Source organism: Callorhinus ursinus, unplaced genomic scaffold (genome assembly GCF_003265705.2).
Source record: "Callorhinus ursinus isolate GAN/ISIS: 27379988/994484 unplaced genomic scaffold, GSC_fseal_2.0 scaffold1, whole genome shotgun sequence".
In the NCBI taxonomy this organism is placed as follows: Eukaryota; Metazoa; Chordata; class Mammalia; order Carnivora; family Otariidae; genus Callorhinus; species Callorhinus ursinus.
Genome location: NW_027397063.1, coordinates 94,127,306 through 94,153,161, shown reverse-complemented (window position 1 = coordinate 94,153,161; position 25,856 = coordinate 94,127,306). Strand labels below are relative to the sequence as shown.

General features: G+C 39.8%; 2 protein-coding genes across 9 annotated transcripts in view; one reads left to right on the top strand and one right to left on the bottom strand.

The window, feature by feature from the left end:
* The first annotated feature begins 826 nt into the window (after window positions 1-826).
* The window catches only part of CUNH3orf80 (chromosome unknown C3orf80 homolog), a 56,309-nt gene continuing 31,279 nt past the window's right edge, over window positions 827-25,856 (top strand). For 6 of the 7 annotated variants that reach the window (XM_025879716.2, XM_073897981.1, XM_073897979.1 and 3 more), the window contains exon 1: window positions 827-3,093. In XM_025879716.2, the coding sequence (XP_025735501.2) occupies window positions 2,020-2,769 (750 nt within the window). In that variant the 5' untranslated portion in view covers window positions 827-2,019 and the 3' untranslated portion in view covers window positions 2,770-3,093. Of the gene's footprint in view, window positions 3,094-3,218; window positions 6,290-25,856 lie in introns of those variants that run through there. The other variant, XM_025879684.2, reaches the window with a different exon arrangement.
* The window catches only part of IFT80 (intraflagellar transport 80), a 123,562-nt gene continuing 122,102 nt past the window's right edge, over window positions 24,397-25,856 (bottom strand). For both annotated transcript variants that reach the window (XM_073897957.1, XM_073897959.1), the window contains exon 20: window positions 24,397-25,593. In XM_073897957.1, the coding sequence (XP_073754058.1) occupies window positions 25,483-25,593 (111 nt within the window). In that variant the 3' untranslated portion in view covers window positions 24,397-25,482. The remainder of the gene's footprint in view (window positions 25,594-25,856) is intronic.

Here is a 25,856-nt window from a genome sequence, read left to right as displayed (position 1 = left end):
GGCAGCTGGGAGTGCAGAACTGGGTTTATTCCATGCTAGGGGAAGAATCCCCCCCCCCCCATAATGGTGAACATCTAACAGAGTTCCTTGAATATAGAAAATGTTCAATGTAAATTTGGCAAAAGAATGGGTGAATAAAAGAATAATGCAGTGTTCATTGTTTAAAAATGAATCATTTTCACTCCTTTTTTTTTTAAGCGAATCCACTCCTTACTCCTTTATCTGACTACAATTTGAAACCTCTTGATAATCAAGCTTTACAAAATTGGTTTCAGGTCTCCCTACAGAAAAATAAACAATGGCACAGAGAAATGTTGTGGCTTCAGGAGAGCTTAGAAAGAAGGACCTGTGCTCAATCAAGTTTCACATGAAGTAACTTGTCTGAGGGACACTTCCAAGCTTCTCGAGAAGAAGAAAGGATTGTTTTGGAGTATGAGGCAAAGTAAGGTGTTCCCAGGAGCAGAAATATTTTACATGTTTTCATTTAGGAAGAGTAATGGCCTGTTTAAATCAAACCACCACCCTTAGCCTTGGTGCATCAGGCTATTAGCGAGAGACCGTGTAACTTACTCTTGGAGAAGTCTGCTTTTATCTGGCCTACATTTGTATCCTGCTTGTCTCTATACTTTTCCTTTGCTTTTACTTTTTTCTCTCAATGACTATGGAGTTTCCTGTTTGATTTCTCTATAGGGGTCTTAGTGTTTAAGGGTAAAGGAATGAATAAATCCTAATCCTAAAACGATAACTGTCTGTTTCAATCTTCTTTAATAAAAGCGCCAGCTCCCGGCTTCTCCACGGTGTCGCTCTAAGAGGCTGCGGAAGGCCACCACCCAGCAGACGTGCCTGCGGCTCAGGAACCGCAGTAACTGCCTTTCCTCCCAAGTGCGCAATGAGCCACCCTCAAGAAGTAAGTGACTTCAAGGACCGGTACTCCGTCCCCTGTGCTAAGTGAGAGAGAGAGCACAGACTCCCTTTAAAGGCAAACTTTGCAAACAAGAATAACCTTGAGAAAGACTCTTTATATGCAGATCAATGTTCAGGAACGTTGCCAACCACTTACAACTCCCCTTGGACGTTTCACAGATGCGTTTTCATGCTGGAGAAGGGGCCTCTTTCTACCCCAAAACCCAAATCCCTGCTTTGTGCCTCGGGTGCAGTTGGGTCTTATCGGATGAGCTGCTGGGGAAATATGGGCCCCCTGTCCTCTCCTTGGTCAACTAGATTCACCTTGGCAGAGGGCTCCCCTGCCTCCCAGGGGCTACTTCTGTGGTGCCTCGACCTGAGTCTCTCCGGGGAATTCTCTCTCTGCTCTGGAGGTCTCGTGGAATTCCAACTTCTCAGTCCCAAGGATCTGCCCAGAACCATCCGGCGGTCCCCAACCCCCAGGCTCTGGGACGGCTAGCCATTAATGGCCATCATCCATTTTTAATCAGAAAGATCACAAGAAAGATGGTAAGCGAATCCCAGTCGCATGTCAATTTAAATATCATTCCTGGGGAAGTCCAATCACTTAAAACTGAGACACCTACGCGAGCAAGAGCCCCCGCCCGACTGGCGGGGAAGAGCGCGACGGCTAAATTCATCGAGATCAGGGGGCTCCCGGGCTCAGCGCGGAGCGTTAACCCTTCCAGCCCCGGAGGTTGACAAGGGGGGCCTGGAAGAGGGCGGCCGGCGGGGCGAAAATGCCCACGGCGGCCACGCACAGGCTGTCTCTGCCATCTTGGGCAGCTCCGAGCGCCCTGAGCCCGACCCGGGCGGCTGGGCGCACGGAGTTAAGGTCAGAAGCTCAGGAGGCCGCTCCGGCTGCGAGGAGCTGCCGCCTCCCGCAGCCTCGGCGCGCCTCCGGCTCCTCCTTCCGCCCAAGCGTGGCCAAGTGAGCACTGCTCCGGCCGCAGGTAGAGGAGGCACGGGAAGCGGCGCGCGGGACTCAGCGGAGCGCCCGGGGAGGGGCCGACGGACACGCGGACAGACGGATCTCCCAAACCCCTCCCTGGACAGTAGCGACCGTCCGGGCCGGCCATGTGGGGACCCGGAGTCACAGCGGAGGGCCTATCGGTGGCGCCGGCACCGCCGCCGCTGCTGCCGCTGCTGCTACTGCTGGCGCTGGCGCTGGTGGCGCCCTCGCGGGGCGGCGGGGGCTGCGCGGAGCTGGCGTGTGGCGAGCGAGAGCGCTGCTGCGACGCGGCCAACGCCACAGCGGTGCGCTGCTGCAAGCTGCCTCTGCACGCCTTCCTCGACAACGTGGGCTGGTTCGTCCGCAAGCTCTCTGGGCTGCTTATCCTGCTAGTGCTCTTCGCCATCGGCTACTTCCTGCAGCGCATCATCTGCCCCAGCCCACGCAGGTACCCCCGCGGTCAGGCGCGGCCCGGGCAGGCACGGCCCGGGCCGCCGGGGGGCGCAGGGCCGCCGGGGGCCGCGGGGCCGCCCGACGACGACGACGACGACTCGCCCGCGCTAATGCGCGACGAGGTGGCCGCCGGCTCTCAGGACTCGCTGCTGGACAGTGGTGGCGGGGGCCGAGGCCGGGGAGGCGGCGGGCGCTCGGCCCCCTCCTGCGCCTCGGAGCACGAGCTTCGTGTAGTCTCGCCGGTCTTCCTGCAGCTGCCCAGCTACGAGGAAGTCAAGTATCTGCCCACTTACGAGGAGTCCATGCGGCTGCAGCAGCTCAGCCCCGGGGAGGTCGTGCTGCCCGTGTCGGTGCTCGGCCGCCCGCGAGGCGGCGGCGCCGGGGAGTCGGACGGCGGCGAGGGCCGCTTCCCGCTCATCTGAGCGTCTGCGGCCTCTCGAGGACCGCGCGGACCGAACGCGGCTAGGGGGGCTGCGGGTGGGACGCAACGACCGAGGTGGCCGCTGCCACCGCCGACTGCCTCAGACCCCGCCTGGCACCCAGGCCGAATCGCCTGTCGTCCGGCGCCTGGGTTGGAGTCCCACCCCCACTCCCGCTTGCCCCCGGGATCTTAAGTTTCCCTACGTTTCATTCGGTTCAAGGAAACGTTAGGCGCGCGCGGCGGGGGCTGCGGCCCCGGACGAGTCTGGAGTGCAACTTCGAAGGACGTCCCCGCCCTCAGCCTCTCCTCAGTTCTGTGTTCACTCGTAAGTGCCTGCTTTCCGAATCAAAGAGAACACGTGAGCCCTTTAGTGCGTCGAGCGAAAGGCAGTAACCTTTAGGGATGAGGGGAAAGGACGCAGTTCCATACCTCTGCCTCTCGCTTGGACAGGTCACGGTCTCCCAAGATGGGCGGAGGGCGAGGAGCCGTAGGGGCGAGCGGCAACTGGAGACTGCTGCGCGCGGTCTGGGAGAGCAGCACCTAGGTATGATCGAATCCCTCCCTCCCTCGCGGAGAACCCAAAAAAAACCCCTTGGTATATTCCTGGCCAAGCATAGTCCCAGCTGATGGCTCACAACATGGCGGGGGGGGATACCCCTGATACCCAGTTAGGTGCTGTACCTATTGAAGATACAGCAGTGAGATATATCGAAGACCGTATTCTTAATAAGGTACAGTTGGACTTTGGATTTCCCAATAACTGAGAAGATATTTATATTTATTTGTGTCTTATTTTTATATTTTTACCGTGTACTGAACGTATCAGGAGTGTATTTGTGCAATTAATGACGAGACAATCGTCTTTTCCTCTTTTTTAGGCCTTAGTGGCCCGGGAATTGTCTGTCATTATTGTTTAATAAAATATTGGACATGATTTCATTTACAGTGGGGAAGAAAAAGAGGCATGGGCAAAGGAGAAAACGTATGTGACATAAAACACATGAAGGATATCTTATTTTCGCTAATTGAGAAGAATATATTTTATTTTTAGTACTGTGGCATAATATACAACTTTTGTAATAACTATAGATTGTGTAGTCTAGGTCTTAATTGTATCATTCACCACATAGTTATATGTAGATATGATTGATACGTATATGCCATACCATGAAGCATGATGTCATGTGCTTTTCCCTTTGCTTTGAAGTACATTCCACAACATGACGCAAAACATAAGAACTTGTGACTTCTCTTCAAAGCCATAATTGTGCAAGTAATGTACTGCGGAAGGATTTAGTCAGCATATCCTAAGAAAAACATAAATGTCATTGTATCAGTTCTACCATTCTATGAAATGTTCTTTAAGCAAATGGTAATATAAAATAATATATTAAAATGCATTATGTATAATGTACATATGCACATAGTCTGTGTACAATATACATATTGTATACCATATAATTACTACAGTTTATGACTGCCATGAAAGGAAAAGAAGGAAAACAAAAGGTTTCTCTTCTTGAGGAAGGATGAGTGTTACATTAAGAAAGATTTTACATGTGTGAAGTTCACATATGTATCTAGAAACATTGTTCTTATGATTAAAAAAGTTTGACAATCCTGAGATTGTATTAGAAGAAACTGATTTGATTAATTTGAGAAGTGATTTAATTGTGAAATTAATTTGAGAAAATGATTAAACTTTTAAAAGCTAATAGAAAAAGTCTGACAGTTCTAAGAAGTCTGAATTATAATAGAATGGTTTACTCTAAACTGCTAAAAGCTAATGACCCTGTCATTAAAATAATTTGAAGTGTTTTTAAAACACAGAAAAACATTAAAATCTTTCTCTGTGCAAATTGTATCAGATGTGTGACTATATGGCAATGCATTAAAATATGAAATGTGTATCTTTGTTATTTAAAAGCAATTTTAAGCTGTGTTTGGCAAAACAATAAGGAGTTTGATTTAAGGAAATCACATCATATTGAGTAATTGCATATGTTAATATTATTCAAACACTATAAATTTTAGTTACATGTGGCTATCAATACCACCCACCATCACACAAACAGGAAAGTTGCCATAATCTTTTAAATTATCTATCCTTTGAGGGTATTCTGTTTTAGACACATCTTAAAATTCACCCATATCTGAAACATCAACGTGAATATCCAAGTACCAGCATATGAAGTATACCCTATGTATTGCTATTACTAGCATCTTGAGCTTTGCAACAAAATCTTGTAAAAATACACTTATAATATGAATCAAGTGTATTTCCCTTGTATCAACTATGGAACATTTCTCTCCCTAAAATTCAGAATGTCTACAATGTGATACTAGTCATGCAGTGAGGTTCCACTGAATTTTAAAGTTACAACAAATTTTACACTTGTTTTTTTCCTACACAGCACACAAGCTTTTATGCACATCTCTCAGTTAATAAAAATGAGTTTGACTCTGGTTTTTTTCTTGCACTTCATTGACTTACCAAGCATGATTGGGGGGGGGATTTCTTAAAAACTATTTTTATTAGTGATAAATGAACATGTTTCATGGTAACACACACACACATATATAACATACCCTGTTAATACACACACAACACACAACCTATGTGTTCACAATGCTAGAAGGCCTGGATAGAAACGTTTTTAAAGCACTAAGCGTGGTATCTAGGTATATCAATTTTATAGATTTCACCTGGAAGTTATTTATCACATAGAACTAGTAGAAAATAGAATGTAGAAAACATTAATGTAGAAAAGTTATCCTCTCACCTGAAAATAATTTGTGATGAGATGCTGATTTTACTTATTTTCAATATTTTTTTATATAGGTGAGGGTACAGATATGTATATATGTGCACATATTTATATATATAATCAGTTGCTTAAAAGCATGACTGTTTTCATATTTTTCATATGTAAAATATGAATACCAATTATGCGTATTATATAATTATATATATATACACACACACATATATGAAATCAGTTGCTTAAAAGCAATTTGTTGGTGGTGTTCAATATCATAAACAAGGGGGAAATGTCTTCTTGAGATAGAGTGATAGTTTCAAGAGGCCATTAATTCAACCATGGAAAATGGCTTTGGCAATTATGCCAAAGGGCATGAGGTGTACTATATAAGGAAAACAAGATTCAATTGTAAAGGCTAAAGGGAATATTAAGGAAATAATCTCAACAGTTTAAAAAGCAATAGGCCAAGTACCTCAATGTTGTACTTTATGTATACAGTTTCTCGCAAGTGTAATTAATAAAGGAAACAGTTCATAGCTGGAACTTATGTTATAAACATGAATATGGTGTTCAGATTTAAACAATGTTCTGCATTGATTTCTGTAAAAATTTCATGAACATAATTAATTTGGATTTCCAGTTTGAAAGAAACAATGATGAGTTGTTTTATTTTGAGTAGCCCGGCATTAATCATCTCTCCAAAACTGTACATTACAGACAACCATTCAGTAATAAAATATTTGGCAAGTTTGTATCTGACCTTACTAGTTTACAATTTACTTTTTCACTCACCTTTCACCCACTGGGAAAAAATAGTAGGCTAAGGGAAGGTATTTTGTCAACAAAGAATGAATCAACAACCAGCTAATTGTAAAGAATTAAGACATCCTTTCTTCCATAGAGATGGAAAGGATGTCTTTTTTTAAATTCTGCCTATAAAATAATCAAATGTCAAATAAAACCAATACTTTGATTATATTTAAATACATATAGAACCTAATTTTATTTATTTTCTTTTACTTACAGAATTCACTTCTATTTTTACAGCAAAAATTTTACAATGGAGGACATTTATGCTTGCCATTGAACTAAAGATCATCACTTTTTTTTCCTCTTCAGCTTCTTAGCTAAGCACCTTCAGTGTCTTGATCTCTCCTAGTTCTTATTTTCTTTCTTTGTGTGTTGTTGTCTTGCTTTGAATTTTCAGTATTCGTTTTCACTAAAACACATCTCATAGGACTCCAAGTTGCTCTTTTCTGTGATTTAATATTACTCTGACTATGGCTTGGTCTTTTGCACAAAGTTTCTTCTTTTGGTAAACATTATTTTCCAAAGTGTTCTTTTTTTTTAAGATTTTATTTATTTATTTGTCAGAGAAAGAGAGCACAAGCCAGGGGAAGCTGCATGCAGAGGCAGAGGGAGAAGCAGACTCCCCGCAGAGCAGGGAGCCCGGTGTGGGCCTTGAGCCCAGGACCCTGGGATCATGACCTGAGCCAAAGGCAGACGCTTAACCGACTGAGCCACCCAGGCGTCCCCCAAAGTGTTCTTTGTTTTCTATTTGCATCTGCTTCTATCGGTTTCCAGTTTTGAGCCAGGTGGTTTTTCCTTTTTATCCATGAAAGGACTGTAAACATATTTCTCGTTATTCCTATCCATAGAGATTTTCTCTGTCACTGAGCAAATGATCGTATCTTTGCAGCTCTCTAGCAAGAATTTTCATTTTTCTAGATCTCAAACAATAAATCTTGATTTGCCTTTTTATCTTTTTGCTTCCTCACTTGAAATTTTCTGGAGGGATTGACAGCACTTTTCTCCCTACTTTTCCCTAAAAATGTGCTCTCTGCTATATTTATAAGAGCAAAGAATTAGACCCTTGCATCTTAGTAGTGACAGGGACCTTATTTTGGCTTCCAAACCTCAAGTATATTATATGTCCATTGACTGCTGTATCTTTACGCTTCTAGATTTTTCTCACAGGCATCTTTGTGGTTTCCTCTGTGTCATTCTATCTGAGGAATGGTTAACTACTCTTATCCTTGCTCACAGACATTCCATTTGTTATACTAGATAAATGATCATATTCTATCTTTATAGGGAAGACCTCTGGACCTCAAATATAGCTTGATTTTCTATTGGTTGCTGTATCTTTGATGTTCTTATGGATTTCTGCATGGGCTCCTCCTCAACTTCTATATATGGTACCACTGTTTTACTGGGTAGACTAGACGGTACCTCTAACTTTGTATTTCTTTTATTCCTGCTTCTAGATGATCTCGAAGAATCCCTATTGTATTGTTTAAGATTTTATCTGAGGAACTGTCAATAGTTTTATCTTCTGTCTCTCATTGGCTACATTTGTTTCATCATAGAAAGGATTAGAATCTTCCGGATTTATTCCTGTCTTATTTCAGTTTGTGGGAATTTTATGTATTGACCAAAGATTTTACCAGACCAAAATTACTTTTGATTATTTTCCTGGGTCTTAAAAGTATCTTCTCTTTGTTTTTAGGTTCAACTTTTTTCTTGCAAGGTGTTCATTGGTTTGTCACATTTCTCCATGTGCATAACCCCTGTTGAACTAGCCAAGTGATCAGATTCCTAAAGATTTATACCAATTTACTTCTTCCTCTTATGTTACAGTCTCTGTCTTTTTTCCATAGCCCATCTTCTGAATTTTTCTCTTGGAAGCTCTTCACAGTATTCTTTTCATTTTCCTTTATTTGAAATTTTCCTTTTGCTAGAAGCAATGAGACTCTTGAGTTCTATATTAGTTCCGTATCTGTGTCTGTGATATAGGGACAATGCTGACTCAACTCTGCTTGAAAATTAAGTTCCTATTTCTTCCATTCATCTCTGCACATTATCTGTTGGGGCTAGGCAAATGTTTAGATTCTTGAAATTCTTTTTTGTTTTTTAGGGTAGATCTTGTTCTTTGACTAACTCTGTTTTGCAGGTTCTTGGTCAAGTCTTCTACTTGGTTCTTTCCTTTAGGAGTTTTGACTGTTGATGCCTGTTGGGTCTTCTCTGGGTTCAGTCTTTCCCACAGAAGTTTTCAGAAGTTTCCTGATTGTTGTAAGTTCAGTGGATTCACATTTCTCCCTGGGAGCTATCCCAAGCTTCTTGATTGTCTTATATTCTGGGGTCCACCATTTGCTGTGTGGTTTTCCTAAGGCCCTTGGTTCTGTTGAGTCTTCCACTGGGTCTCTTGACATCTGTGGGTGAGGTTTTCACCTTTTCCACATTTCCACTTGGGAGATGAGGAGTTCTTGTTGCGTTCGCTCTCTGGTTGTATTGCTTGCTTTGGTGTTTTTATAAGCTTTTTGATGCCCTCAGATTTTCCATGGAGTCTACATTTTCCTCATTTGTCCCCAGCCTTCTTCTGAGTATTCTTAGATTTTCTCATCATTCTGGTTTGTGTTTGGACTGTTCTAAGCTTTTTGTGGACATCACAACCATTTATTTATTTCTCTGGTTCTCTTGGTGTTTGCAGGAATTCTTTGATACCTGCCAGGTCTTCCAAGGGCTTTCAAGGGCTCTGGTTTTACCTTAGGTGTTTTCAGCTGCCTCCTGATGATTCCTGTTAGATTTTCTACTAGTTCTGGATTCTGCTTTCAAGTGTCCTAAGCTTTCTGTGAAAGTTATCATCAGTTGTTCCTCTGGGTTTATAGGAGCTCTCTGATGGCTGCCAGGTCTTCCATGGGTTCTGGTTTTATTTTAGGTGCCCTCAGTATTCTTGTGAGAATTCTTAGTTTTTACTGAGGCTGGCTTGTGCTTTGGAACACTCCTAAGCTTTCTGTGAAACTTAATACCACTTATTTGTTCCTGTTTCTTTTGGTGTTTGTTTGCGGGAGCTCTCTGATACCTGTCAAGTCTTCCACAAGTTCTGCCTTTTCCTCAGGTGTTTCCAGCAGTCTCTTGAGGAGCCTGAGGGTTTCCACAGGTCCCGGATTCTGTTTTGGGGTGTTCCGAAGCTTTTTGTGGACATCTAATTTTATTTTAATCTGTTTAAAATTAATAATTTCATAAGTTAAAAACTGAAACTCATAGTACTGTGTGAGAGTTCTGGCAATTCATTTTGATAACTTAAATAACATTTCTAGCATTTCTAGCTCTGATTTAAAATTTGGTAGCAATTTACGTTGTAGCCATTTTTCTAAAGAGTAAAATATAAATGTGCACATTTTTAGACATAAACTTGGCAGTTGCTGTGGGAGGTGGCACTCTTCACTTGCTACCATGATAATTATAACAATGATAACTATATTTCATTGAATGCTTACATATGCCAGGCACTGGGCTAAGCATCTTGCATATATTATCTCATTTAAAATTCATAACAGGAGGGGCTAAGGATTATTTTTTTTTAAAGATTTTCTTTAGTGAGTGTGAGCACAAGGGGGGGGCGGGGCAGAGGGAGAGAGAGAATCCTAAGTAGGTTCCGCTCAGTGCAGAGCCCAACCTGGAGCTCGATATCAGGACCCTGAGATCACGACCTGAGCCAACATCAAGAGTCAGATGCTCAACTGACTGAGCCACCCAGGCGCCCCCAAAGGTTAATAATTTATTAGGTCATTAACCCCATTTTACGGATGAGAAGAGTGTAGATAGAGAGGCGGAGTAGTGTGCCCAAAGTCACATGGGTGATAGGTGGAGGGTCCAGGAAGCAGACCCAGCCTGTTTGACTTCAGAGCTGGTGCTCTGAACCACGGAACTTTCACCGTGCAATTAACTTAACCTCACAGGATATCTTAGCATTGCTGCTGCGGCTGTAGCTGCATAGCCTCGCGTTAGAGTCGCTGTTTATTTTTTCACAAGTGACATAAGGTAGCTAGTACTTGTCATTCGATGTTTAAAGGAACTATTATTAAAAAAATAATAGAATCTAGGCCAGAAACCTTTAATGACTCAGAAACTGTGGAAATGCAGACATGTTTTATGGGTAAAACCTGAAATGGTCAACAAAAACCACACAGTTATTGTTTTTTTGCATTTCATTTAGCCAAGTCCTTCAACACCAAGTATGCCTCCTTCCTGGTCTGACTTTGTTAACTTTAAAATAGCTGGTAAATCTTGTCCAACATCTTAAAAAAAAAAAAAAGCCAGAAAGCTTTTTGTATGCCCAGCATAAAAAACAAGAACTGTAGAGTCTAACATTATCACTAAATCCTCGATGCCAGCTAATATGGAAACAAAAACAAAATAGCTTCCTAAATTAAGATTCTATTTATATTCTTGTGGTAGAATATGAGTGTTTGTTAAGACTTTGTATAGAATAACATAATGATTCAGACTGCCCAGATGAATCTCTAGATGCTAGATTTACTAGTTATGTGGCCGTAAGCAAGTTGCTTAACTTCTGTAACGTTATTTTCTCTTCTGCAAAGTGGGGAGAGTACCTACCTCAGCTGGGTGTCATATTAAGGTATGTACAGGTGTCATGTTAACTTTACCTAAAAAATTGTCAGCTGGTTTTGGTTGATGACACACTGTGGATGAAAGCCTGGGTAGGAAAAGAGAAATGGGGTTTGGACAGGAAAGGAAGGACCAGGAATGGCAGACTAAATCATATGGGAAGGGCTGAGAGTGTGGATAGCTTGATGTCAAGGAGCAAGTGGAGTGGGAGACAGGTAAGAATTGCTAGAAAGCTAGGCCAGTGGAGTAGGAGACTGGGATACTGGATTTGAGACTTCCCCTATAGAGAAGCTGTGGGTGAGGACAAAATGGAAACAGTGATCTTGGAAGTGGGTCCTGGAGAGTGGACATGAGGGCTTTAGGAGTAGAGGAGGGTACAGGTTTCTGGGGGGGGATAAAAGCACAGGTAAGAGGAGAGCAAGTCAATGAGAGCAAATGCATGGCCTGATGGACATTGAAACCCACCTCAGGTTTGACAGAACTGAGTTTGATAGAAAAGTGTTTATATAGACATTTCTAATTTTTAACCTGAAGAAGAGAAAGCTAAGGGAATATAACTGTCATGAAATATTTAAAAGGCAAACTTATAGAAGTGGAATTTTTTTACAGGGCTCCAGAAGGTGGAACTTAAAGGTAAAAAAACAAAACAAAACAAAAACAAAAAAACTACAAATACACCAATTTTTTCCATCTGTCCATCCACTCATCCATGCACTATTCATTCAGCTACCCACCAAAAAACAGATTTGAGGTCGTCTGCAAAAAGGACACACAAAACAAGATCCTCCAAAAGTAAATGAAGGAACCAAGGCAAAGGGGAAAGGCAAAACTGCAAAAATAAGGTCATACCTTGGTTCTGAGCTTTTTGGCAGGAAATACAAAGAAAACGGTCAATTAAAGGATTCAGTGTTTGTAAGTAAAAACCAGACCAGGTGCTTGAGAGAAGCACATATCTTCCTGGTACTGACAGTTGGAAGAAGTTTCTCCTCTGAGTTCTCATAAAGAAAACACTGTAGGGGCACCTGGCTGCTCAGTCAGAATATGTGACTCTTGATCTTGGGGGTTGTGAGTTCACATTGTGCATAGAGCTTACTAAAAAAAAGACACTGTAATGTTAAGAATAACATATTCAACCATTTTTACACTAAATATGTTCCATAAGGCTTATGAACATTAGATCCTCACTATAGGCATAATATTGTAGCTCAGTACAATTTTTCAAGGAGTCTAAATGATGTAGTACAGTAACTCTTAACTCCTAATGCTTTGGTCCAATCCCAAAATAGGTTATATTCTAGAGGAATGGATGACTAGATAACTTTCAATTATTTCACCATAAATGTTATTCCCCTCAAGTGTTTTATTTTTTTTAAGATTTTATTTATTTATTTGAGAGAGAGAGAGAATGAGAGATAGAAAGCACGAGAGGGAAGAGGGTCAGAGGGAGAAGCAGACTCCCTGCTGAGCAGGAAGCCCCTTGTGGGACTCGGTCCACCTGAGCCGAAGGCAGTCGCTTAACCAACTGAGCCACCTAGGCACCCTCCCCTCAAGTGTTTTAAAAGCCATTTTGTTGCTTTTTTAAATTACAAAAATTATATTTAAACACAAACAGTGACCCTAAAGACTCTACCAAAAAAAAACCAACACAAACTGTTAGATCTAATAAACAGTAAAGTTGAAAGAAACAAAATCAATATACAAAAATTATATACACTAATAATGAACTATCAGAAAGAGAAATTAAGAAAACAATCTCATAATTGCATCAAAAAGAATAAAATATCTAGAATAAATTTAATGAAAGAAGTGAAAGATCTGTACACTGAAAATTGAGACTTGGATGAAAGAAATTGAAAAAGACACAAATAAATGAAATGATATTCTGTGCTCATAGATTGGAAGAACCGATATTGTTAAAATGTTAATTTTATCCAAAACAATGATTCAGTGCAACCCCCATAAAATTCCAATGTCATTTTTCATAGAAATAAAACAAAAAAAAACCCCTAAAATTTGTATGGAATCATAAAACACCTAAATAGTAAAAGCAATCTTGAGAAAGAAGAATAAAGCTGGAGGTATCACACGTTCTAATTTCAAACTATATTATAAAGTATAATAATCAAAACAGCATGGTATTGACATAAAAACAGACACATAGGTCAATGCAACAGAATAGAGAGCCCAGAAATAAAGCCACATGTGTATGGTCAATTAATTTATGACAAAGGAGCTGAAAATATGCAATGGAGAAAGGGCAGTCTCTTCAGTAAAGGGTGTTGGGAAAACTGGAAACATGCTACACGCAAAAGAATGAAACTGGACCACTATCTTAGACCATACACAAATATAACTCAAATGGATTAAAGACTTGAACATAAGACCTGAAACTATAAAACTCTTGGAAGAAAACATAGGGGTTATGCACCTAGACACAGATTTAGGTAATGATTTTTTAGATTTGACACCAAAAGCAAAGTCAACAAAAGCAAAATTCCGTAAGTGGGACTATATCAAACTAAAAAGCTTCTTTCTGTACAGCAAAGAAAATAATCAACAAAATGAAAAGGCAGCCTACAGAATGGGAAAAATACTGGTAAATATCTGCTAAGCAGTTAATATCCAAAACACAAAAAGAACTCCTACTAGTCAATAGAAAAAAAAATCCTATTTTAAGAATGGGCAGAGGACCTGAACAGACATTTTTCCAAAGAAGGCTTATGAATAGCCAACAGGTACATGAAAAGCTGCTCAAGATCACTAATCATCAGGGAAATGCAAATCAAAACCACGAGATCTCACCTCACACCTGTTAGAATAGCTATTATCAGAATGACAAGAAATAACAAGAGTTGGTGAGAATGTGGAGAAAAGGGAACCCTTGTGCACTGATGGGAATGTAAATTTGTACAGCCACTGTGGAAAACAGTATGGAGTCTCTTCAAAAAATTAAAAATAGAACTACCATATGATCAAGCAATTCCACTTGAGGGTATTTATCCAAAAGAAATGAAATCACTATCTTGAAAAAATATCTGCTCTTCCATGTTCATTGCAGCATTATTTACAATAGCCAAGACATAGAAATAACAGATGAATGGATAAGGAAATTGGGGTGTGTGTATATATATTTATATGGAACATTATTCAGCCATAAAGAAGGAAATCCTGCCATTTGTGATAATATGGATGGACCTTTAGGGCATTGTGCTAAATGAAATAGATGAGACAAAGATGAATACTGTATGACCTCACTTATATGCAAACCTAAAAAAGACAAACTCATAAATATGGAGAACAAATTAGTGGTGGCCAGAGTTGGGGAGGGGGGGATGAAATGGGTGAAGGTGGTCAAAGGATACAAACTTCCAGTTGTAAGATAAATAAGCATGATTATAGTTCATAATAGTGCTTTGTATATTTGAAAGTTGCTAAGAGAGCAGTTCTTAAAAATTCTCATTGCAAGAAAAAAATTTTTATAACTATATATGGTGATGGATGTTAACTAGACCTATTGTGATCATTTCACAATATATACAAATAACAAATCATTATGTTGTACACCTAAACCTAATACAACATTACATGTCAATTATATCTCAATTTAAAAAAAACCCACTTCCAAAGAAGCAGTGGACCCCAGGTTGTTGAGGCTCATGACCCCAGATCCATTGCTTATTTGGGCTGTAATTTCAGTTGAATTGTTTAACTTCTTCATGCCTCAATTTCTTCTTCTGAAAAGGAAGCTAGACGTAGTACATCAGAGGGTAAAACTCCTAGAGCCTCGCACCAAGTACAATCTATATATGAGGTGGTTGGCATTATCACTGTAAATGGATTTGAAAAAGAAGGGTCAAGGCTAACTTTGAGGCCATGAAGGGATTTTCTGCATTGAGCTTTGGAGGAGCTTCTGAATTCCAGAATCTGTCAGAAGCAGAACTTTAGTACTTACCAAAAGCCTTAAAATATGCATAGCTTTGATTCAGCAATTCTCCCTCTGAGAATCTATCCCATGGAAATAATCAAGGTCCTGTGAAAAGATCTGATTCCAAGAGATACCCTTTGAAGCACTGCTCTAACAGTGAAGTATTGAAAACTCCCTAATTCTCCAATAGTAGGACACTGGTTAAGTAAATTCTGCTCCATCATACAAAGAGACTTTCTGCAGCTTTTTAAAGAAGATTTCTTTATTTATCTCAGTGAGAGAGAGAGACCACAGGGGCGAGGGGCAGAGGAAGAGGGAGAGAGAAACTCAAGTAGACTCCACACTGAGTTCGGAGCCCGATGTGGGGCTCCATCTCATGACCCTGAGATCAGACCTGAGCTGAAACCAAGAGTTTTACACTTAACTGACTGCACTACCGAGGCGCCCCCATTCTGCAGCTTTTAAAATGATGTGCTAAGACATCTATTAATTTGGGAAAACGTCCATGATATAATGTCATTAAATGAAAAAAAATGAATAAAAGCATATTACAAATAAACACGCACAGACACATAGGAGAAAATTGTTTTAAAACCCATATTTTATGCCACTATACTGAGATATTCCAACAAATGTATAGATCTTCCAGTACTTTTTTGTTTAAATTTTTAATTACTCAGGTAATAACAAATACATCTTCTTTTTAAAAAGAAAACATTACAACAAAATCCCCCCTAACACACCCACCTTCAATTCCTGCCCACTCCTTCAACTTGAGATTTAACCACTGTGTGGTGAGTATCCTTTCAGAATATTCTCTGCATATCTTTACTACATAGAGATGTATTCATAGTAAATATATATAATACTATTTTGCACCAAAGGTTTTTGTTTCTGTGCAATCTTATCACATGTGTAGGTTTGTGTAACCACCACCACAATCAAGATATAGGATGGTTCCATTTTTACAGAGATCCTCATGCCACCCTTTATAACCTTACAGCCACATGCACCCCCTCCAGTTAATCCTTAACTCCTGACATCCACTAATCTGTTTTCCATCTCTATATTTTGTTATTTTAAGAACATTATATAAATGGAATCAAACAGTAAATAACCTTTTGAGATCAATCAGCATAATTCTGTACAGATCTACCCAAGTTGTTGTGTGTAGCAATAGTTTTAACTATTGAATAGTATTTCATGATATGGATGTATCACAGTTTGTTAAACCATTCACCCACTGAAACATCTCTGCATTGTTTTCAGTTCGTGGCTATTAAGAGTTGAGCTAATATGAACATTTGTGTACAGCCTTTTGCATGAACATAAGTTTTCATTTCTCTGGGATAAATGCCCAAGACTGTAATTGCTGGGTTATGTGGTATGTGCATGTTTAGTCTGCAAGAAACTGCCATACTCCTTCTGTTAGTGGCTGTAACATTTTATGTTCCTACCAGCAGTATATGAGTGATCCAGTTTCTCTGCATCCTTGCCAGCATTTGGTGTTTATCACCAGTTTTTATTTCAGCCATTCTGATTGTTGAAGTTTCGATTTGCATTTCCCTCATGACTAAGATGTTGAACACTTTTCATATGCATTATTTGCCATCTGTATATCCTCTTTGGTAAAATGTTCATGTCTTTTGCCCATTTTCTAATTGAATCGTTTGTTTTTTACATTCAGATGTGATAGTTCTTTAGATATTCTGGTGTAAGCCCTTTGTCAGATACAGGGTTTGCCTACTTTCTCTTAGTGACTATTTAAGAGTCCATTTCTGTTTTTGTCGAAGTTATACATGCACAGATTTAAGTAGACAAATAGTTCCATGAGACCTGCTATGAAAAACAGCAGGACTAAGCTCCTTCTTCTCAATGTCCCTCTCTCTTCCTAGAAGCAGCCACTTCCAGCTCTTTTAGCTGGCTCTCTTGCTATTTATTGCCACATCACTAAATAGCATGTTTATTATTTCCTGATTTTTTTGTTTTTGATTTTTGGCATTATTTATTGCCTTTCCATTATGAAAAAAATGAAGATTTTTTTCTCTTTTTTTACTTTCCATTTATTCCAACATATGTACCCAATTCCTCCAAAATAAACCCACAGTCCCATATCCCCAATTCTAGATCCAAAACATTGTTTCATAATTCATACAGCCTGAACTCATTTGGCAGTAAAACGGATGAAAAACTACTTCTAATTTTTATTGCTTAATGTAAATATTCATATTGAGCTGCAGAAATATTGATATGTTTGATTAGGGAGTGAAAGCTAAGACCCTTCTAGGGATGTTCTGTAATAAACTATTTGCAGTATTACAAAAAATTTTGAATATCCATTGTGTTTCTTAAACAAAGCTGAATGTTTTTTAAGATTTTATTTATTTATTCGTCAGAGAGAGAGAGAGAGAATAAGCAGGGGGAGCGGCAGGCAGAGGGCGAAGCAGGCTCCCCGCTGAGCAAGGAACTCCCCGGTGCAGGACTCAATCCCGGGACCCTGAGATCATGACCTGAGCTGAAGGCAGGTGCTTAACTGACTGAGCCACCCAGGCATCCCACAAATTTGAATTCTGAAACATATTTGGCCCAAGGTTTTCAGATATGGGATTATGGGCCTGAATAATTATAATTTGATTAGATAAATATTCAGTGTTTACATTATTATGACTATATAAATAAATTCTATTCACGGGTAAGCCATGTTTATATGATTTGATACTATTAATGTCAAAATCATGCAGAATTACTTTTATAGACTAGCACATTTTTAAATTATGTTAAAGAAGGATAACATAAGTTCATAGAATAGGAATTTTATTTGATGGTTTTCCTATATGTTATTTGGCAGAAATTTAAACTGAGCATTACTTCCTTGAAGTGTTTGCTCAAATTGCACCTTCTCAGTGATGCCTCCCATTACACTCTATTTTATTATTTGATTATTTATTTTATTTTCAGAATTCAAGATCCTTTTAATAACAAGGTGGGGTCTGGGGTTAGTTTTTGTAGCTGTGACTGGTCCTGTGGCCTCTGGCTAGCTCAAAAATGGGAGATAAGCTTACAGACACTTTATACTCGCCTTATTTCCAAAGAATTATAAAGTGTTTCTCCAATTAAATATTTTAGTATGAATGTTACTTTACAGTAGAAGTTATTAGACTAGAGCATTTTCGATCATCTAGAACATCTAGAAACCTCTGAAAAGTTGAATTGCTCTAAATTGTTTTGAAATCATCTATGTTAGAAATCACTACATTTTGGGCGCCTGGGTGGCTCAGTCGGTTAAGCGACTGCCTTCAGCTCAGGTCATGATCCTGGAGTCCCGGGATTGAGTCCCGCGTAGGGCTCCCTGCTGGGCAGTGATCTGCTTCTCCCTCGGACCCTCCCCCCTCTCATGCACTCTCTCTGTCTCTCATTCTCTCAAATAAATAAATAAAAAATTAAAAAAAAAAGAAATCACTACATTTTAAAAATTACACACAGTGCATGGTGAGCATATGATGGCCAGAGAGTGATGTCCAGCAGCTCAGGCCAAGTTGTGGGGACAGAGTAGCTTTAGAGGAAAGCAGACAGAATGAGAAAATGACTTTGTTACAGGCAATATAAGGCTGTGAAAATCTTATAATTTTTTTGGCCCAAAGGTCACTGACCACTGAGAAGTAGATACTGATAATATATAGGCTGTGGGCAAGGGGAAGGTAAAGATGGGTCTCTTTAAAAAAAAGATTTGCTTCATCACCTTCTCTTTGGCTTCTGCAGATGGTGTTCGAAGAAATCTGACAAGTGATTTTGCCACAATTCTATCTGCAGATCAAGAAATCTGCAAAACAAATAAAAATCCATATATTTTATTATGGATATTACCTTTTTATACCGTAGACCTTGTAAATTCTGATCTTTTTCAGTATAAGAATTGACAAGAAAAATGTTTGAGATATTTAAACAGGATTTATGTAGCATACGTTTTCAGAAATGAATGTATTTTCTATAAGTACAAAATGACAGATATTTGAAGATATTCTTTCACTGATACTCATGGTAACTGTTTGCTATAGTAAACCATCTTCTAAAATATGTTTGCTTTAAGACTTGCTTATTTTTTATTGTAACTTATGTTCCATATTTCATTCATTATAACTTATGTTCCATGTACCACAGTCTCTGTGCCAAAGCATTTTTGGAGGGATCATCATGCCCCCAAAATATCACTCATCTGTAATGGGGCCAGACCCCACGCATTCTGTATAAACAATCTTTATTTGATGGTTATGAAATATACAAAATATTTATATATACATAAAAAAGCACTAAATTAGATCAAATCCCCTAAAATGTATGAAATTATTAGTTTAAACCAACCAAGAAGCTTCTATAATAGATTTTTTTTTAAAGTGTAAGACAAAAGAACAAAAATACACATTCAGTATGACTGTGAAAGTGATATTGTGATATAATAAAGAATATCTCTGGTCTTTGTCCCTGGTTTTTGGCACAGAGCTTCCAAAGCCCTTGGAATTTCTTGAGAGATGGGAGTGTGTTATGCTAATAAAGTTACTCTAGGAGCCTTTAGTAGCTCCAGGGTGGGTGCTAGTTACTAGAAAAAGCAGCCAGGTGATTAGAGGGCTAGACCCTTCAGCCACCCGGCCTCCAGGGAGAAGACAAAGGCTAGAGATGAATCACAAAGCCAGTGATTTTATCAAGGGTGCCTGTGTAATAAAACTCTGATTTAAAACCACAACAACAACCACAACAAAACCTGGGACATTGAGACTGGGAGAACCTTCCTGGCTAGTAAACACATTGACATGCCCGGAGAATGATGGAGAGAGGGCAGAGGAATCCAAGAGTTGGTGGGATTAAGGTGACAGGACAAAAACTGATAGATTTGAACAAGCTTTATGTGAAGTGGTTATGACTCTTACCTGAATGAATTATGGGAATGGATAGTGTGTCTGACTGGGGGAAATAACCTAGCACTGTAAAATAGAAGTCATGTAAATCCTTCCTTCAAGCCATAGTCATTAGACATGCTAAATGGGAATGAATAAGATTGCTCAGGCCCATGCAATATAGAACAGAGGCTAGAGTGCTGGTTTGGACAAAACATCTGCACAATAGCCACATGTGGAGTGTAGACTGGGGCTTAGGACAAAAGTCTGTGAGCACCTCCCAGTGACAGCTACTAGAACTCTGGACAAAACAATTTCCATTTGGAGAAGCGATTACTAGCTTGCTATCAGACATTAACTGAAACTGCCTCTGACTGAAAACCATGAAGTAAGGATGTCTTGGGTGATGTCAGAGAAATGCTCTAAGGAGGAGGGCAGTGCCAAGAAGAGTTCTGTAATAGAACAGAAATGGTTTGTGCAGGAACACACCACCAGGGCAACACATGGAGTTACAAAGCATATTCATGAGCAGGTAGACTGTCTTCCCCAGGAATGACTCTGGAACCCTGTGAGGAGCTGCAGGATTCTAGCATCATTTGGACAGTGCCTGTAAACAGCTCCCAACAGACCAACAAACAGCTGCTTGGCTTATGGATGGCAGTCTCAACATGAACACACGACACTGGGTTTGGAAGGCCACCACTCTGATTGAAAAAGGGAAAAAATTGGCTCGGTGAGCTGCACTGCATGCTGTTTACCCTTCTGTCTGGATCTTGACCTACTCATAGGCAGCGGCCAATGGGCCATATGGTCAGGCAGAAGGGGAGTGGAAGATTGGCCTATTAAAAGGGTGCCCTTCTGGGGCACGGCCCTATGGAAATCACTATGGGAATCTGAAGGGTGCATTCAAGTAGGCCATGTCAATGCCCATCAGAACCCCCTTCCAGCATCAGATGATTGGAATTGACAAGCAGATACCCAGCTGTGCTCACTTGAGGTAGCCACTGGGTTAATGAAGTGAGTGGACTGAAACAATGCAGAGAGGGGTTGAATCTAGACATATTCTTTTTGCACCCGCAGAGGCACAAAATGCCAACAGGAACTGTTCTGTCTGCCAGCAAGAGAGATTTAGAGACTGCAGATGGATATGGGGAAGATGCTCTGGGGGAGAGTCCTTGTACATAGCTGGCAAGTCCGACTGATGCCTGTAGGCCTGGGGGCTACAAGTGGGTCCTGACAGAAATAGACACTGACTCTGGGTTGAGCTTTTCTTACCCGGTGGTAGACGCAAAGGCTCAGAGAACTACCAAGGAACTGGAGCAGAAGGTATTACACTGATTTGGACCACTGATTCACATTTCTTCAGACCAAGGAACACACTCTACAGCCCATCATGTCCAACAATGGCAGAGAAATACAGTAGTCCTCTTTGTCCACAGGGGATATGTTCTAAGACCCCCAGTGCATACCCGAACCTGCAGGTAGTACCAAACCCTAAATATACTACATTCTTTCCTATACGTACATACCTATGATAAAATTTAATTTATAAATTAAGCACGGTAAGAGATTAATAATAATTACTAATAAAACAGAACAATTATAACAATATACTACAATAAAAGTTATGTGAATGTTGTCTCTCTCCCTCTCTCTCAAAATATCTTATTGTGCTGTACTTACCTTTCTTGTGATGATAGGATAAAAGCCTACGGGATGAGAAAAAGTGAGGTGAATGATGTAGGCATTGTGACACGGTGTTAGGCTACTATTGACCTTCTTTTTTTTTTTAAGATTTTATTTATTTTTTTGAGAGAGAGAATGAGATAGAGAGCATGAGAGAGGGGAGGGTCAGAGGGAAAAGCAGACTCACTGCTGAGCAGGGAGCCCGATGCGGGACTCGATCCAGGGACTCCAGGATCACGACCTGAGCCGAAGGCAGTCGCTTAACCAACTGAGCCACCCAGGCACCCTACTATTGACCTTCTGACAGTAGGTCAGAAGGAGGAACACCTGTTACTGGACCATGGTTGACTATGAGTATGGGCTACTTCCACCCATAGGCAATATAGTTTATCCATTGTTAGCCCCAAAAATTGCCAGATAGAGTGAAAGCACAGCCCACCCATTAGGCCCTTAGGAATTCTGATGAATATTTTAAAACAGTTTGTTGCTTAGGAATCATTCCTTCTTCAAGCACTATAGTTGCAGCCATGGCCCACAATTTCCAATTGTGGAAATGAACACCGCAGATAAAGGGGGACTACTGTATCTTCCTCGGGGTAGTACTTTGATAAAGAATTAGAACAGGCAATCAAACATTGGTTGTCTAAATAGTGGGGGGGGTGGATAGAGGCAAGAAGGGCTGGCTTACATGCCTTCATGAGTGTGTGCTCACGCTCAACATGAGGGGCTAGGGGAGTGTTCCCACTGTTCTGGATCTGGGGTCAAGGGGTGGGGGAGGATGCTGGTACAACAACTATACTTTTTTTTCCTTTCCCACATCACCTTAACTTTCTTTTTCCTGCCTGGTGCCATGGTCCGTGGGCCACGGCTGCAACTATAGTGCTTGAAGAAGGAATGATTCCTAAGCAACAAACTGTTTTAAAATATTTGTCAGAATTCCTAAGGGCCTAATGGGTGGGCTGTGCTTTCACTCTATCTGGCAATTTTTGGGGCTAACAATGAATAAACTATATTGCCTGTGGGTGGAAATAGCCCACTAGGTCTGTGCCTGTATAACCCTACCCTACATGAATGGGAGTAGACTAAGGGGGAGGCACTTGCTAGACTTGTATCATTGCTTGCAATCTAGACCAGCACAGTGGCTGAACCTAAGGTACCTTCCAAAGGTGAAAAGATTTGGATATAAATGGAGAGGAGGAATAGTGGCTAAAAATAAAGGAATGAATAAATTTGTTATGCAATGAGAAAATTCCAATATTAATGCTTGGAAAGAAGCTCAGAGCAAGAGATGAGATTGTCCTTTAGCTCAATTATACCAGATGCCTGAAAGTGTGAAGTTGAGACCACTCCTGCTTTTGGAACTTGACACTATTAAAGGAAGGAAGCCTGCAACCCTAAGTGCCCTCACTCTGAGAGACATTCTGGTCCTAGGATATGATGATGATTGGACTAATTATTATAGACTGGATGTGACTCTAGTAATGTGCCAATATCTTTTGACTCTTATTTTTCAGGTTATGTCTATGATAATGTGATATGCTATTACACACTGGCATTGTTGAAAAGATAATACTGATATTGATAATCAAATGTATTGGGAAATTGGTTAATGGCTTCCTATCCTTACCCCACATTGACTCTTCTAAATGTTGCTGTATCTTTTATGCTCAGTCAGTTATGTATCTTGCCATAAAAGATCCCATGGTCAAAGACCAGGGGATAACCTGTGACATAATGAATATATCCGGTTTGAGATGAGGTGTATAGGAGGTGTCTGGTACAGAGCTTCCAAAACCCTTTGAATTTCCTTAATGATAGGAGTATCTTTGTTGTGCTAATGAGGTGACTGTGTGTGTGTGTGTGTGTGTGTGTGTCTGTGTGTGTGTCTGTGTGTGAGTGATGGTGGTTAGATAGCTTCAGTAGGAGGACTGGTCATCAGAATAACCACATGGTTGGAGGGCTCAGCCAACCTGACCTCCAGGGAGAGGAGGAGTTCAATCACATGGCCAGTGATTTAATCAATTATACCCATGTAATAACACTCTGATAAAAAATAATTCAGGACGGCAAGGCCTATGAGAGCTTCCCGGTTGGTGAGCACATCAATGTGCAGGGAGAATGACAGTCCTGGATTCCGTGAAGAGAGCGCATGGAAGCTCTGTACCACCCCGCTTTCCCCCCAGACCTCTCCTTTCTCCTGGACCTTGCTCTAGCATCTCTTCTACTTGGCTGCTCCTGAGTTGTATCGTTTATAATGAAACTGTAGTTGTAGTTGTAGTAAAGCATTTCAGTGAGCTCAGTGAGTCATTCTAGTGAATTATCAAACCTAAAGGGGGCATGGTAGGAATCCCCAAATCTGCAGCCAAGTCACAAGTGTGGCTATCTTGGAGTCCCCCGCATGGGGCTAGTGACTAGTTGGGGGTCCTGTCCCCTAGTTCATGGGACCTGACACCAACTCCGGGTAGGATCAGAGCTGAACTGTAGAACACCTTGTTGGTATCAGAATTGTCAGAATGCAGAAATATTTTTTTAACTTTTTAAATTGTAGTAAAATAAATATAAAATTTACCCTTTTAACCATTTTTCTTTTTAAACTTTTAATTGGAATATAACATAATGTAAAACATACAAATAAATACAACTTATAAGTAAACTGCTCAATCATATTTCACAAACTGAACTCACTCTTACACCCAGCATCTGGATGAAGAACAGAATATTTCAACATTCCAAAAAAGAAAAGAAATACATTAAAAAGACAGAAACATTTTCATAAAAGAAATCTAGATATATTCATTAAAATTGGAGTGAGAGAGGTAATCACTTTCCAATACATACGCATACACCCAGTCCATAATCTACCTTTCCAAAATTTACTTCATGGAGGATTTTCTAAGGAGTATTTGTGTTAATGTTCAAAAGCTTTTGTGGCAATAATTTTAGGACATACTGAATTAAGGTAGTCAAAAAGGTTTATTATTTAAGATTTTCACAAATACAGACTCCAGGACCTAACACCTGAACATTCTCAAGTCAGGAGAGGAATGAGGAAAATATTTCTTATCCATCCTAGATATATTTCTAAAAAATGATAAGATATATATATATATAACAAAATTTACCACTTTAACCATTTTTAAGTGTACGATTCAGTGGCATTACGTATATTCACAATGCTGTGCAACCATCACCACTGTCCATTTCCAGAACTTATTCATCCCAAACAGGAATTCTGTACTCATTAAACAATAATGCCCCATTTCCACCTCCCCTCCAGTGCCTGGCAACCACTATTTCTTCTGTCTCAATGAACTTCCCTATTGTAGGCACCTCATATAAGTGGGGTCATACAATAGTCTGGTTTATTTCACTTAGCACAATATTTTCAAGGTTCATCCATGTTGTAGCATGTGTCAGAATTTCCTTCCTTTTAAAGGCTGAATAATATTCCACTGTATGTCTATACCACATTTTGTTTATCCATTCATCTGTTGATAGACATCTTTTTTGTCCATGTTTTTGCTACTGTGAATAATCCTGCTATGAACATTGATGTATAAGTATATATATATATGTACACACACATACATATATATATATACACATTTTCATAAATCTACCCTCATGTATTTTTCTTATATAAATAAACTTTTGGAACATCTTACAATATAGAGGTTGAATAAAAATTAACGATAACATACATTTTAAAGAGTCCAATGTTTTATTATCAGAATTAATATTTGTTCATGCTGAAAATTCAGGGATAAAATAATGGACAAAAAATTGGAATGTTAGCAATACTACATAGGTGTGTCATAAACATAGGAATATTTTGCTAATTATTGGACTAAAATATATAAAAGATGAAATTATGTCAATTATTTTGTTATTAGTCTTTCTGAATGTACTTTTAGTATTAAATATACAGCAAGTGCTTATACTTAAAGAGTCTGCCTTTTTTTAGCATTGAAAATATGCTTATCCTTGATTAATCAGAATTAGTTTCAAAAGGTAAAAATTCTTCGAGGTAAGCAAGAAATTTAGTGCCTCAGACCTATATTCTTGCTGGACTGGCTGGTTGATGATCGCTCTCGTTCTTTAGTAATTTCCATCTCAATTTTGGCTCTGATTTTCTCCCAATCTATTTGGAGCTGCAAAAGAAGAAAAGAAGAAACATACTTATATTTTATACCATATTTTGCTTAATTCAAGGTAACCAAGAGCAAAGAAAAATAGAATGATGGCTTCTAAATCACTAGTGAAAAAGAGAGCATGAAAGACAGGTTATGAAATAATGCTAAAAAAATACCTTTAAGAATAAGACCAAATGGAACAATTACCACAATAAAAAGCAAAGACTCTCATTATGATTCAAAAGACCAAAATCTAGTTGTATCTATTTATAAAAGGTACA